The sequence below is a fragment of the Agelaius tricolor genome, unplaced genomic scaffold (assembly GCF_023055355.1).
Source record: "Agelaius tricolor isolate 1412-34295 unplaced genomic scaffold, bAgeTri1.0.p SCAF_16, whole genome shotgun sequence".
Taxonomy (NCBI): Eukaryota; Metazoa; Chordata; class Aves; order Passeriformes; family Icteridae; genus Agelaius; species Agelaius tricolor.
This window is the reverse complement of record NW_027269276.1, coordinates 18,404,818-18,419,245: the sequence shown is the minus strand read 5'-3', so window position 1 is coordinate 18,419,245 and position 14,428 is coordinate 18,404,818. Positions and strand designations below refer to the sequence as shown.

The 14,428-nt window shown below is 55.9% G+C and overlaps 2 protein-coding genes across 2 annotated transcripts; one reads left to right on the top strand and one right to left on the bottom strand.

Annotated features, from left to right (window-relative positions):
* Window positions 1-2,390: 2,390 nt before the first annotated feature.
* Window positions 2,391-8,166, bottom strand: PATL2 (PAT1 homolog 2). Its single transcript, XM_071441961.1, is given in 20 exon segments — window positions 2,391-2,773; window positions 2,961-3,113; window positions 3,191-3,288; window positions 3,366-3,506; window positions 3,782-3,941; window positions 4,187-4,329; window positions 4,488-4,532; window positions 4,811-4,911; window positions 4,992-5,106; window positions 5,218-5,356; window positions 5,432-5,509; window positions 5,615-5,769; window positions 5,958-6,044; window positions 6,157-6,324; window positions 6,689-6,754; window positions 6,863-6,931; window positions 7,051-7,337; window positions 7,459-7,561; window positions 7,996-8,070; window positions 8,072-8,166. Coding segments are annotated over 20 exon segments (2,310 nt in total). The 5' UTR covers window positions 8,159-8,166; the 3' UTR covers window positions 2,391-2,733.
* Window positions 8,167-10,421: 2,255 nt separating this feature from the next.
* Window positions 10,422-13,099, top strand: B2M (beta-2-microglobulin). The gene is made up of 4 exons (XM_071441971.1): window positions 10,422-10,569; window positions 10,728-11,006; window positions 11,459-11,494; window positions 12,684-13,099. Exons 1-3 carry the CDS (start codon window positions 10,500-10,502, stop codon window positions 11,470-11,472), a joined length of 363 nt encoding a protein of 120 aa, XP_071298072.1. The 5' UTR covers window positions 10,422-10,499; the 3' UTR covers window positions 11,473-11,494; window positions 12,684-13,099.
* The last annotated feature ends 1,329 nt before the right edge of the window (window positions 13,100-14,428 follow it).

Sequence of the window (14,428 nt, the reverse complement as noted above, 5' to 3'; positions counted from 1 at the left end):
AAAAACATCGCAGGATGAGCCCTGTGCCTTGAATTAGCCCCATAACCTAGAGATGTCCCAGCATGAACCCCATACAAAGTCCAGGACATCCCAGAATGAGCCCTATACCACTCCAGATGTCGCAGGATGAGCCACTGACCTTGAAGATGTCCCAGGATGAGCGATATTCGCCCCCAGGTTGTTCCAGGATAAGTCCCAGAACCTGACGATGGCACAGCATGAACCCCATATATTCACCAAGACATCCCAGGATGAGCCCTAAACCACCTAAGTTATCCCAGGATGAGTCATATACTCAGCATGATTTTGCAGGACAAGCCTCAGACATTAAAAATTCCCAGAATGCACCCTACACCCCACTGAGACATCCCTGGATGAGACCCATACCCCTTAAAGCACCTCAAGGTAAGTTGTACACCACCAAAAACATCCCAGGATAAGCCTCATTCCCTGGAGGCAGGCCAGAATGAGCCCTGTAAGAGCCCAGAACAGCCCAGGATGAGCCTCATACCCTGAAGATGCCCCAGGATGAAGCCCATACACCTACCAAAACAACCCAGGATGAGCTCCATAACCTCAAGACAGCCCAGGATTAACCCCATACTGCCACAAGACATCTCCAGATAATCCCCAAGACATCCCAGGATGAGACACACACCTTGAAGATGCTTCAGGATTAACCGTGTACAAGACAGCCCTGGATGAGCTCCATACACCCCAAAATATTTCAGGATGAGCTCCATACACCCCAAAACATTCCAGGATGAGCCCCACACACCCCATTCTCCCCGAGGACAGTGACAGCCCATGGTCATGGGTCACCACCATCCTGTGGGGCCAACAATGCTCTCAGGAGAGCACCAAGAGGAGCTGGGCAGGTGAGAAACCCTAAACTTCCATCAGCTCTGGATTAAGGGAGAGCATCCAGATGCAGCTGAATGATCTGGAGGTCCCTGACCTGCAAGACACCCCTGGGTGCTACCCCATGGAGAGGGTCTGTTCCTGCAGGTGGGAAGCACTGGGTGCTATGGCAGAGAAACAGAGATGGGTTTTGCTTCTTTTCCCTCAGCTTTCTCCTGTAATGGAGCAGCAAAATCCAGCAGAGATCTCCAACCTTCCATGCTAGAGAACTTGGTGTAGCACACATTTGCAGCCAGGTCACATCCTTCATCCACACTGGCACCCAGGCAAGGAGCAAACAAAACAGAACACAGCTTATCTTTATCTGAAGGACTTGCCAGTGTCCTCCCCAGTTCCTGCTATCAATGAGCAGCTGCTAATTCCCTCCTGCCTGAAATTCTCCCTGGGATTTGTAGCAGCAAGGTCTGTTCTTTCACTGGCAGGTGAGACCCCACACTGGAATTCTCCCCACATTGCCTCAGTGGGGTTGGAATGAGCAACTCACCCCATGGAGAACCTGCCAGTGTCACTCTTCTGAAGAGGATGGCTAGGAATGAACACAGCTGTCTCAGAAAACTCCCTAAGGACAAAGCATGAGGAGCATGTACATCCTTTAGGATGAGCAGGAGAGGTAGCAGGAGAAGATACAGCTGCCAGGAGGATTGGGAGGTCCTGCCAGTGGACTTTGCACTCTCTGAAGGAGAAGAAACTGAGCTACCTTGATGGGCAGTGGAGATAAATCCCACCCAAGCCCCCACAGCCTTATTCTCTGTAAATTCTCCCTTTGGCCCCTAAAGGATGCCCTTTTAAAGGAATAATTTTATCCACTCAGGGTTAGAGCTTGGGCAGCCTGAGGATGAGACAGCTTTCTGCTGCAAACCTCTTCTGAGTACACACCAGGCTTTGGGTGTCAGGTTTAGACCTCTGGGTGGGTGGAGGTGGCCCAGTCCCAGCTCTCCCACAGGATTAGGGGAAATCCCACCATAAAACCAGGCAGGCACTACCAAGATTCCCACAGTGGAGCAGACATTGCACACAGTCAGCCTCAGAGACAAAAGTGAGGATCAGCTTGGGGGGGGGGTCGGGTCAGAATTGCTTAGGAAGATGCCTCAGGGTACTTCCAACTGGAAGACTTCAGACTAAACAGCCTTTGGGAGCTCATCAGAGACAAAAGGTGCTTTATTACCCACCCACATTTGTTTAACACCTGCCCACGTGTGCACCAATCTCTATTTCCCTATCAGGACAAGCTCTGACTCACCTTCCCCACCACATCCCTTCTTTTCCAGCCCATTCAACTCCCTGTGTGCTCAGGTGTGTGATCTGATCCCCTCTCCAAGCACTCCTTTCTCCTCCTCAATCCTCTGAGCATCCCTCCCTTCTCCTTGCCTTTTGCCAGATCCCTGTCCCAGGCCAGGGGTCTCCCTGCCCAGCAATGCCCACAGGAGCACTGTCCATCCAACATAAGCTGCCCCAGGAGCCAGAGGAGCTCATTCATTACCTTTTTATTTTATTCCAAGCACTGTACAGAATGTGCCATAGACAAAATCCCCCCCAGGTGCTCCCAGCGCCCCTGTGCCCTGCCTCGGCCCCTGCCATGACCCAGCACCCACCACTGCCAGGGGGGAGGCCAAAATAAGTTACACCCACCCACCCCCGTGCTCCGGGGCATCGGGACAGGGTGGCATCACATCGGTGCCATCCCTGCCGCTGCCCGTGTCACCCAGAGTGCCCTGCACCAGGGTAAGCGTTCGCTTCCAAAGCCGCGGCGGCATCGGGCCCTGCCCATTCCCGGCACCGCCGGCTGCAGACCCCACCCCCAGCTGCCGGGGCTCAGCAGAGCATGTCAGCCTCGGTGGGCAGCGGGGAGCACCTGCAGGGAAAGGATGAGCTTGGTGTCAGGGTGCTGATCTGCCCCAAAGAAACAGCAGCAAAGGCGCCAGGATCAGCTCAGCCCAGCAGATCTCTGGAGATAATTCCAAGGGGGGATGGAAGCAGTGAGCCCCCAGTGCTGTCTGCTCCTGGGGTATGCCCAGGAGGGCCATTCCAGCAGTACTCACTCAGCCATCTTGGCTGCCAGGTGGTAAACAGTCTGCTTGTCCAGGTAGCGGCAGAAGAGCAGGACAAGGTTGCTGGGCAAGAAGAGAGGCTCTGCCAGCGAGGCTGTGGGCAGGCGTGACAGCTCCTGGGACATCAGGTACACCGTGTCTGTCCTGGGGACAGCAGCACAGGGGGTGAGCACCCCAGGGAGCAGTGACAAACCCCACCCCCAGCTCACCCCGTCCCTCACCAGGCCTCGAAGTCCCCTCTGCACGGCTTCAGTGGCGCGTGTGAGGACAGCAGCCTCTCTCCGTGGCTCAGCAGGGAGTAGAGCAAGGAGATGCCAAACTGCAGGAGAGCACCAGGAGTGTCACAGCCAGCAGCAGTGGCACCCCAGGGACACAGTCAGGCTCAGGGCCAAGTACCTGGTTCTTCAAGGCCATGGTGAGGGGGAGCTCCGAAGACTCGGGCAGAGGCCGGGTGAGCTCCTGCAGGACCTCGATGAGTTTGCTGAAGGTCATCTCACCCACCACCTCATTCAAGGGGCTGTAGAGCAGGGGGAGAGACTGGGCAGGGCAGAGGGGAGAGCAGGAATCTGAGATCCTTGGACCTGTCACAGCCACACCCCCATCCCAGCACTTGAAGGGGAGGGTCACTACCAGCAGGACTGCTGGTGGCTGACTCCTGGAGACCTTCTCCACCCCATGGATGGGAAGGGGCTCCTTCTTCTTGCTAACCCCACAAGGCAGGCCCCCCTCATTACCCAGGGCGCCACCCCCAGCAAGAACAGAAGAGGAAGGAGACAGCCCAGGTCATCCTTGCCCTGGCTGGAGGTGCTTACCTCATCCAGCATGTCCTTCTTCATGAGGAAGGGCAGGTGGTAGGTGATTGCCAGCAGGATCTTCTCCCTTTGCTCTCCAATCAGGTGGGGCAGCAGCCGGGCCACGAGCTTCTTGCCCTTCCGCACACACAGCAGTTGCAGGAATTCATCTTCTGCCTCCCTGGGAACAAAGGCTCCATTGGCACAAATCCCAAGGGACCTGGAGCATCTCTGTCCATCCAAAAGGACCAGCATCAGCTCCACTGGAGGACAAGAGTCACAGGCAGGGTCAGCACAGGCTGCAGTGACAGGATGGAAGGAAGGACCTAGTCCTCCTGTGACCCAGACCTGCTCATCAGTGACCATGTCAGATCCACAAGGACCAGGACATGCTGCCTGTTCCCCTTTCCCACAGCACAGACTCACTCTTCACTGCTGCAAGCCCTGATTTTCAAGGCTTGGTAGATACTCTCCACTTTTTGGCTCTTCTGCTCCTGCTTCTGGGGCTGTTGCTCCCCCAGGGACATTTTCTGTTGCACATCCTCTACTTCCAGCAGCTGCAGGAAGAGCTGGAGAAATGACACAGGGTAAGGAGGAAAGCTTGGACATCTTCTACCAACTGGCAGTCCAGGACCCTGCCTAGGTAGATATCCCCCTTAGAGAAATCCCTAGGTAAAAACAGAAAACCTGGACCATGCTGCCCTTCCCCAAATCACCACTCACTCACCTTCTCGATCCTGTGCAGAGCCCGCAGCCGGTGGGTCCCTGCAGCCTTTGGGAGGGTAGAAAGGAAGGCACAAAGGTTACAGCCATCCCCAGACACTGCCACCAGCCCAGCACTGGGCCAGCTTCTCCCTGGGGATCAGAGGTGACTTTTCCCTGGGGAAACCATGGCCAGAGCCCAATCCCACCCCTTGGCCAGGCACAAAATGCCACTGCTGAGGTGGTACCTCCTCCAACTGTGTGCCCCATCCCACTGCTCAGAGCAGCACCTAAAGCAGCATTCCTAGCAATTCAGGGCCCCAGGCAGCCCAGCTTCCCCTCACCTACCTCCTCCTCCACGAGGGCGTGGTGCACAGCATCGATGGCCCGGCGAGGGCTGTAGCAGGTGGACACCGTGACCTGGCCCAGCGACCCCGCGATGCGCACCACTGCGGAACAGCGGGAACACGGTGACACCACATCCCAGAACAACTCCCCCAGCCCCCCAGCACCTGCCCCAGCCCCTCACCAGAGTCATAGGTCTCCACTTTTTGGATGAAAGGAGTGACCAGCTTGGGGGGCTTGTTGCGCCTGCCCAGCAGCTCCTCCTCCGCCTGTTTGCGCTCCAGCCGGTGGTAGTAGGTCTGTAACAACAGAAGCCAGGAGTTCCCTCCGCCAGTCCTGAAGGGTTTCTCCAGCTCCCAAAGCCCCACCCTGAGGGGAACAAGCTGCAGGTGCTGCCAGCAGGAGCTCACCTGGTAGTAGTAGTCATCATCTATATTCTCACTCTGCAGCTGCATCATCTCCACCTTGACAACCCAGTCCTTCTCCTTGGAAGTCATCAGCCCAGCATAAGGGTCCACCTTCCGAGACCACAGCTTCTTGGGGGAGACACTGGCACAGGAGAAGAACTCAGCCCACTGTGCCCACCCAGAGCCCCCCTGCCCTGCACCCAGAAGACCCCCGTACCTCTGCACCTGCCTGCCCTGCCGCTGCATCAGGATGCGCTGGTGCTGGGGGTGCAGCTGGGTCATGTGGCTGGGTGTGCTGCAGGGGACACCAGACAGGGGTCAAGGGGGGGTTTTGAGACACCTCCAGAGTGAGGTGACCCCCAGCTGTTTTGTAGGATCCCTCCAGTCCCACTCCTGCTACCTGAAGTTCAGCTGGCCCGTGGCTGAGGGGCTGAAGAAGACAGCAGGGTCCAAAGAAGAGGCCATGGGCCTGAAGTGCACACCCAGGGGCTGTGGTGGGCTGCCCACAGTGGGGGAGCCAGGCTGGAAAGGACTCGGGGGCGCAAACCCTGCGGTCTAAGAGGGAGAGAGGGGATAAAGGGTGTGAGCCTTCCCCTCTGAACATCCCAGAGGGGTCAGCCAGCTCTGTGCTGCCTTCTGGCTCCCATCCCTCTAGCAAAGTGCTACCCACAGACACTGCCACTGTCCCCATCCCCTGCGACCCCAGTGGGGCCGTGGCAGTGGCTCAGAGCCCACCACGTTACCTGGCTGGGACTGAAGAGTGCAGGGGGTCTGCAAGCGGGCGGGAAGGGCTGAGGAGAGCACGGGGAGCGAGGAGATACCAGGGGTGCCTGGTGCAGAGCAGGAGACAGGAGGTGTCAGACAAGCCTGTCCTTGAGGCTGCACCTCCAAGGAGGGGAGACAGAGAAAGAAGGCATGCAAGAGCACCCCCAAACCTGTTACCTGCTGGAGAAAGCACTGGGGGTAAGGCTTGGGGGACATCAGTCTTAAGTCAGGGCACTTGAGCCGGGAAGAGCCCCCATAGCCCCTCTGCACAGGAGAGCCAAGGAAGTCAAGAGCCATGTTGGTAGATGGTGGAGGTCTCTCCAGGACCTGGAGGATGGCTTTATCCTGTGGGGAGGAGGCAGCAGCAGGTGGGAACAGGGCACAGCTGGGAACAATTTAGCTCCCTCAGCAATAGTTAGCTCACTAAAACCTTTGGTCACTGTTCAACTAAGACCAGCTGTGCTCCCATCCTCATAGTGTGGAGCAGCTGGAGACCCATGGGAACACCCAGCATGGGGGTCCCAGTCCCCCCAGTCTCAACAGGCTCTGCTTTGGGTGGACACTCACAGCCTTGCACCCAAGACATATCTCTGCACCTCCAGAGCCATTTGGAGATGCCCCAGGTGTCCCAAATTCCCTGTGTGACCCTTGTTCCAGAGTGTTGGGGAGCCCTTAGCCACTCCCTGAAGGCCTGGCTGGAGGTACCCACCTCCAGCATGAGGTGGCGAGGGACACTGCCAGGGCAGGAGCCCCACGCCGTGGGATCCATCGCCAGCTGGAACACAGGGAGATGCTGGCATGAGCCAAGTGAACAGGAGGAGAGAGCAGGGGACACCACAGGAGCCACCCTGCCTCATCACCAGATGGGTGGGGACATTTTTACCATGTCCTCCTTGTCAAACTCTTCCCAGCAAGTTCCAATCCCGCTGTCCAGCACCGCTGAGTCCTGGCTCTGCAAGGAAAGGGGAGTTAAAGGTCTGCCTCCCTGCCCCAGTGCCCTCTGTGGGGCAGGACCCACAGGTGTGGGGATGGAGGGGGAGCAGCAGGACTGCCTGTCTGCTCACACATCACCTCCAGCGTGGGTTTGCTCCGCACAGCTCTCATCACTGCTGGGTCTCCCAGTTCACTGGGCTCCTCAAAGCACTCCTGATCTTCCTCTCGTTCCTCAGTCGCCAGCTCCTCTACCTCTTCCTCCAGCTGAGGGTTAACCTGCTCCATCTCTGGCTCCATCCCACCTTCCTCCTCGGCCAGCTCCTCAGCTGCTCTTCCAGTTGCCTCTACCAGTGCTTTGGCCACCTCAGGGCTTATCTCCGGTACCACCAGGAGTTTTGGGACATCCTCCTCTGTGGAGTCTCGGTCTTAGAGGGGGGAAGCAGCACACAGCAGGGTGGGTGAACACCTTGGCAGTGCCCACCAGGGTGTCTGCTCCCCCAAGTGCTGGCAGGTCTGTCCAACACCAGGACTCCCCTGAGGTCTTACCTAACCCAAAAGTCATCTCGTTGTACAGGTCGAGCTCCTCATCCTCCTCAGCCATCTCTTCCAGCAGAAGTGCATCTTCCACTAGCAGAAAATCCTCGACAATCTGGATTTGGAAGCAGCAAATTCCTCTCTAAGGGAGAGGTAACCCTAGCATACTCCTAAAGTGGGGGGGCACCCAACCTCCTCCTCACTCTACTGCTGGTGCCAGGCAACCCCCAGGGCTCACAGCTGGAAAAGGGAAAAGCAGGAGCCGGCGGCACTGCCAGCGAGGACAGGACGCGCAGCTCAGCCCACGGCTGCTGCCGGCACCAGCGACCGCCGGCACGGAACGGCACCAGCGCGGCTGGGCTGGGACACCTTCAGGCTTCAGAGTGAACACCCGCTACGAGAGCATCCCACCAGCACCTCCAGGACAGAGTCTGCTCCGAGACCGACCGCGCCGGGGAGCGCCAGCCCCGGAGAACGAGCACCGCACAGGGAGCGGGACGCCGGGAGGCGGCAGCGGGCAGGGGGTAGCGGAGCAGGGCAGGCACTCACAACGCGCTCGCCGCCCTCCGCCATCCCGCGGTGGTGCCGCCGCCTCCTCCTCCCGTTCACCCACCCTCCGTCCGTCCCGGGTCCCAGTACGGGGCCACAGTGCCCCCGCCGCCCCTTTTATGGGCCGCCCCCACCGCCCCGGCATGCGCCTGCCGTACAGCATGTCGGCGCCCAGCGGAGCCCCGCGCCTGCGCATTGCGCTGCACCGGGAGCCTGCCGTACAGCATGGCGGCGCCCAGCTGAGCCCCGCGCCTGCGGACTGCGCTGCACCGGGAGCCTGCCGTACAGCATGGCGGCCCCCAGCGGCCCCCCGCGCCTGCGGACTGCGCTACACCGGGAGCCCGGAGCCGGGGGAACAGCGGGGATGGAGGGGTTCAGTGACCGCGCCTGCGGCTCTAGGGGCGCAGAACAGCCCAGCCCGGCTTTCCCCGCTGCTCCCACCGTGCTGTTCTCAGAGCTGATATCCCTCTGAGGAGTTATGGAAAACTGCTGGGATGTGCTCCGAATATTCTGGTAGGTTATACCGAGCAGAGGTGTCAACACTAACACTATAAAAATGTCTGCATCCCACAAAGCATAGCGGGTTGCCCTTATTCCCCTGAATTATTTCCCTGAATTATCCCCCTCAATACCCGGAGCACCTTGGTCATGTCACCCGCCCCCAAATAATTCTGCTAATAAAAGCAGAAGTGTCCCCAAAGTGGAAGATTTGGCTACTCTAACTAAATCACCGTGGCTTTTAATAAACATCACATGGAAGAGTTGTGCTTCTCTTTACTGGGAAATTCCAACAGGTGGTGTGGGTTAGAGTCATTGCCAGGGATTCGCATCCCAAAGGGCCCATGGAAAGGATCCATGTCCTGCCATCCTCTCCCTGAGGCAAGGGGAGGGTTCAGAGCCAGATTCACCCCTGGGACAACTGGACCGGGCTGGTGACTCCTGCTGTGGTGACCCTAACAACAACTCTGCCACCAACCGAGCACTCAGGGATTATTTCTGCTGGAGCCCTGAGATCCCTGATAAGGCTCTGGCCACAGCTGCATCTGTTTATCCCACACTGAGGAAAACATTGAGTGTTTTCAGCTGTGTGGCTGGCACTGCTCACTGAGCAGCCAGCAAACCCAGCAGGAGCTGGGCCAGTGGGAACTGATAACAAGTGTTTTCAAGATTTTCCTTTGCTTGGCCTCTCCTGATTTACCTGCTGCCTTTGGGGTGTTCACCATACATGCTTTATTAATTTAATTTGTGTTTTAATGAGACACACTAAGAAGTCCTAAGGGGACTTAGTGTTTTGGTACTTAGACCATGCTGCTGTTCTCTCCCCACTAGCAGTGACTTGACTTTCTTTTTCCTTTATTTTCCTTCCAAGCAGCACTACTGGGACACTCAGTGGCATTCCTAGCCTTGGTGGGCTTTGGTGCCCACAGTTCTTCTGGAGGAGGCACCTGGTTCTTTGGTGTTAGAATTCTCATGTTTTATGTCAGGGAGTCTCTGCTGTGCTCCAACACCAGTCAATTTCCCACCCTGCAGCTACTGGAACGAGACATACCACAGAGGTTTTGAAAGAGGTTAAAAAAGGAAGGTGGATGGCTTGCTCCACCACAGGCTGTTGGTGTAATACCAGCCCTAGATGCAAAATCTTCTGCAAGAGGTGACTTTTACCCCCATTTAGGTTGGAAAAGCTCTCTGTGACCATCAAGTCAGATCATTGCTCCAGCACTGCCCAGGCCACCACTAACCCATGTCCCCAAGTGCCACATCCACAGGACTTTTAAATTCCTCAAGGGATAAGGATTCCACTGCTGCCCTAGCAGCCTGTGGCAAGGCTGGACAGCCCTTTCAGAGAGTAACTTTTCTCTAAGATCCAATCTAAACCTTTCCTGGTGCTACTTGAAGCTGTTTCCTCCTGTCCTCTCCTTTGTTCCCTGGGGGTGGAGCACAACCCCACCTGGCTGCCCCCTTCTGTCAGGGAGTAGTAGAGAAAGATAGTCTCCCCGAGCCTCCTTTTCTCCAGGCTGAGCCCTCCCAGCTCTCTCGGCTGCTCCTGGTGCTCCAGCCCCTTCCCCGGCTCTGTTCCTTTCCTTGGTTACGCTGCAGCTCCTCAATGTCCCTCTTGGAGTGAAACACGCAGAACTAACCCCAGGATTTGGGGTGTGGCCTCAGCAGTGCCCAGCACAGGGGACGGGCGCTGCCCTGGGCCTGTGGCCGTACCGAGGCTGGTCCCGAGCAGGTGCCATTGCCCACCGGGGCTCACGTCCAGCCGCTGTTGCCCGCTGACGCCCCGGGGTCTCTGCCCGGGTTTCTCCCCGCACGCAGCCCAGAACTGAAAGCGAAAGCGCTTCCATGATGGCTCGCACAACCCCGGAGCTGCCGTTCTACCTGGAAACTGATGACGTAGAGGCCGCTCCGCGCCACGATTGGCCGTGGGTTCCGGAGGCTATAAAAGGCGAAGTGCCGGCAGGGGTAGGACATTCCGGGAAACGGCGAGGCAGCGAGCAGCGGCGATGGCGCGGGGGGCCCTGGCGCTCGGCGTGTTTGCGCTGCTGGCGCTGCTCGGTCTGGGGGCGGCCGCTGGTGAGTCCCTGAGGAGGCGCGAAGGTTCTGACGGGGGTGAGGGGCTGCGGGGTCCCGGCGGGTCCGGGTCACTGTGCCCGGCTGGGTGGGCGAGTGTTGGCATCGAGGCGATGCCCGCGGCAGCCCCGCTTCTCACGCTCTCTCGCTCCTCTCTCCAGAGGCGCCGAAGGTGGAAGTGTACGCCCGTTCGCGCGCCGAGGTGGGAAAGGCGAACACTCTCCACTGCTTTGTCAGTGGCTTTCACCCACCCAAGATTGACATCGAACTCCTGAAGAACGGGGTGCCCGTTCCCGGCGTCACGTACGGGGACTTGTCCTTCAACGACAAGTGGCAGTTCCAGCGCCTGGTCTATGCGCCCTTCACCCCCACAAGGGGGGACATCTTCTCCTGTAGGGTGGCGCATTCCACCATGCCGGCGGCACGCGATTACGTCTGGGGTATGCTGTGCCTTTCCTCCTGCCTGCTGGAGCTCCTTGCTTTGTATCCGTGCTGTCTCTGTTCCTTTTCCTGGGAAGCAGCGTGTAATGGAGCGGGGTTTGAAGGTCTTGTGTTAGAGATAGAAAGCTAACTTGGTTTTAGCTGAAAAGGCTGTTTGTTACAAGTGCCTGTGAAGGATTCAGGGAGGACACGGGCTGGTGTTAATCCACGGGGATTTGGTGATGCTGTGTCACCCGATTCTGCCTTGGTGAATTTAACTAGAAGGGTCATGCAGTGAATTTTTGTTTTATGTTGTGTGAGTATAAAGAAGGGCTGATGGTGTTGACCAAGCCTCAGCTGCAGCTGAAGGCAGCTCTGGTTGCCACACTGGGGCTGTTTCTGGGGGGCACCTTATGGGGACAGGGGGTGCCATTAGCCCCCAAGTCTAATGCTCTGCCCTTCTTTCCTGCAGAACCAGACTTCTGAGCTGCGTCTGGGATAATCCATGGTGAGTTATTCCCATGCTGTGTGCTGTGCTGGTAAGGGAAACAGGGGCCCATTTCTGTAGGGGGGGGGTTTTGAAAAGCTGAGGAACAGAAGCAGCCACGCCTAAAAAGTAGATCATATTTGGGACACAAAAAAAACCTCTTCCCACACCCTTTCTGCCCACTGTTTTGGTCTGGTTTTGGCCATCCCGTGCCTACAAGAGTCCTTTGCTCCTAAAAAAGGAGAACTTAGGAGAAATCTTCCCCGCATGTCGTTGCTGTGTCAGCTAGATACCGCAGAGAGTTGTCGCGGTCCCCTAAAGCTCCCTCAGGCGCCAAGGGCTGTTTCCTGTCAGGGGGAGGAGCAGGAAGTCGCTATACCCAAGGTCCCTGTGCCTCAGGGTGGGTGGAAGCCTGGTTAACGCTGTGGCAGAGCAGCACCTTGTGGGATTCATGAGGCACAAACCAGAAACACTTTGGGGTTTAGTCACGGGTGTCTCAGTCTGAGGGCTCCAAGTTCTTCAAACTGTCTGCGTGTAACTGATCTGGATGTAGCAATGGGGAAATTCTAGTTTAACACTTGATAGGGAAAAGAAACTGAATATGTGGCTCAGCTGATGTAACCCTGGTTGAAACAGCTAAATTATGTGCCCTGTTACAGGCTGGATAATGATTAACTGTTGCTGGGACAAGCCTTGACAGGACCCTTACATGAAATGCCCCGGTTCCTGCAGAGCTATAAAAAGTTGTGTACAGTCACTCCTGTGGTCTGTCACTCACCTTTGGGCAGTGGGGGTGTGAGCCTGGCCCCAAGGCAGGGTCTGGAATGTGCTGTGCTCACACAGCACCATGACTTGGGCTGGTGGGACACTGGTGAGGGATGCCACGTCTGGCTGGGGGGGGGATGTGGGTGACTTCACTGTGGTCTGGGGACAAGGATTTACTGAGCTGGCATGGAAAGAGTTGAGAGCAGGACTAACTCCTCCCTGGGGTGGAGAATAAGGATCCTCTTGACTTGTTGAACTCTGAACTCCACCAAGCAGGGGACAGAAAAGCAGTTTCTGCAGGATTTTTACCTGAATCTCACTGGGAGGTGATTCTGCAGGGACACTGCAGTCAGACTGCTCTGAGGAAACTGGTTTTTAGTCCTAAAATAATTGCAGTTGAAGGTGTCACTAGAGTGACTGATGTCAATCTACTCTCTCCATGCAGATTTGAGACATTCTTCCTTCAAGTCAGAGTTTTCTCAAGCTTCTTCCATTCTTCATCATAGCCACAAGACTGATCAACTTCCTTTCTGAAATTCACTAATAAGCCTTGTTAGAAATAACGCTTTGGCCACAGAGTCGAGGGAGCTCTGCAGGCTTTTTGAGCTAAAAATTTTACTGCTTAAAGAATAATGGTAACTTTTCACTGCTCAAAATTTTGCAGGATTTTTATCCTTTAATTAACTACTAGTTCCTAGGATGTTTCTTCAGAGTTGTTTGACAAGCTGGTTTCACAGGCTCTGATGGCCTCTGGGTTGTGGGTGGATACCTAGCCTTGGTGGCACAATTTTGTGCTTGTTTTTTTATCCCCCTGAGAAGATGCAAAATCACTTCTCCATCAATAAAAGACAATTAAAGTTTGTTTGTTTTTTTTTTTTTTTGGTGGTGTGGTTTCTGCCTGGCTGGAGGCTCCTGCATGGGTCTGAAGGGAAGGCACAAGGTTTAAAAAGGGATAAAGAACCTTGGGGACACAGGGTGGGACACAGAAGGAGCGATGGCAGGGAATGGTGCTCACTCTAATGGGGAGAACTCTGACAGATGCATCTTGGAGTGTGCAAGCTGAGCCTGGGGGAAGCTGATGTTTGTGGTGGTGAATTTCAGTTCTGGTTCTCTCTGTGCTTGAGCCCATGGAGAAGTTGAGGCCAGTCCTCTGTTACACTGTGGGGGATTCACACTACCCAAAACCAGTGCTGCTGCCATCAGCTCACTTCTATTTTATGAAGAAATCAGAATGATTGCTTGAGGAATATTGTATCCAAATGGATTTAGCCAGGATCACTTGTGTGGAATCCCATGTCTCTTCCTGGGTACATTAAGATTTGCTGTGATGGTGTCATAGAACATACACTTGAGATTTTTGATTGATAGATATTGTCTTGTTCCATAGCTGTTTTCATTATAACCAGTTCTTTTGTTAGGGATTTGGCTAATCCAGGCTGTTGCACGTCCAACACCCACATGGTTGGTTGCTGAGGGGCAGGGGCCCGTTATGGGGATCCCTTTGTGGGTTCATCAGAGGGGTGTTCAAGGAGGACAGGCGGGGCTGTCAAGGCTGGGGGGTTGTGCACAGTGCTCATGTCAGCACAGGACAGCAGGACACAGCTCAGCCTGCAGCACCAGATGCACTCAGGCAGCCCCAGCAGTGCTCCCTGTGTGAGAGAAGGTGGCCTGGGAGAGAGGAAAAGGTTTCAGCTTCTCTCCCAGAGACCCCAGTGGAGCAGCACTGGGTGCTGTATAAGCCCAAGGAGCTGTGGAACATGTCCTGGCCTCCTTCCCTGGATCATGAAGGGCCACCAAAGTGCTTTCCACCACCTCAGCTCCACCTTTCCTATCCTCAAGAGCACCAGAATAATTGTTGGGTAACCACTCCACCAAGAGAGCTTCACCCTAATTAGGAAAGGAGTGGAGGCAGCTACAGAAACTGAAGACTCAGTGGAGGCAATGTGAAGTGACCCTGTCTCCAAAAGACACATCATCATCATCTTCACACACGGGGGAGGTCTGCCCTGATTGCATCTGTGGGATTTTTCTGTTCCTATTTTGATGGTTTACTCAAAAATCCCCTGTCTGTGGGAGAACAACACGTGACCACATCAGAGGCTGATTTCCTTTCCTGTGGATTTCAGGACAATGTCCAGAAATACCTTCTCAGTTTTATCCAGTGTCCTTGGGGTTCTGAGGTACTCGGGA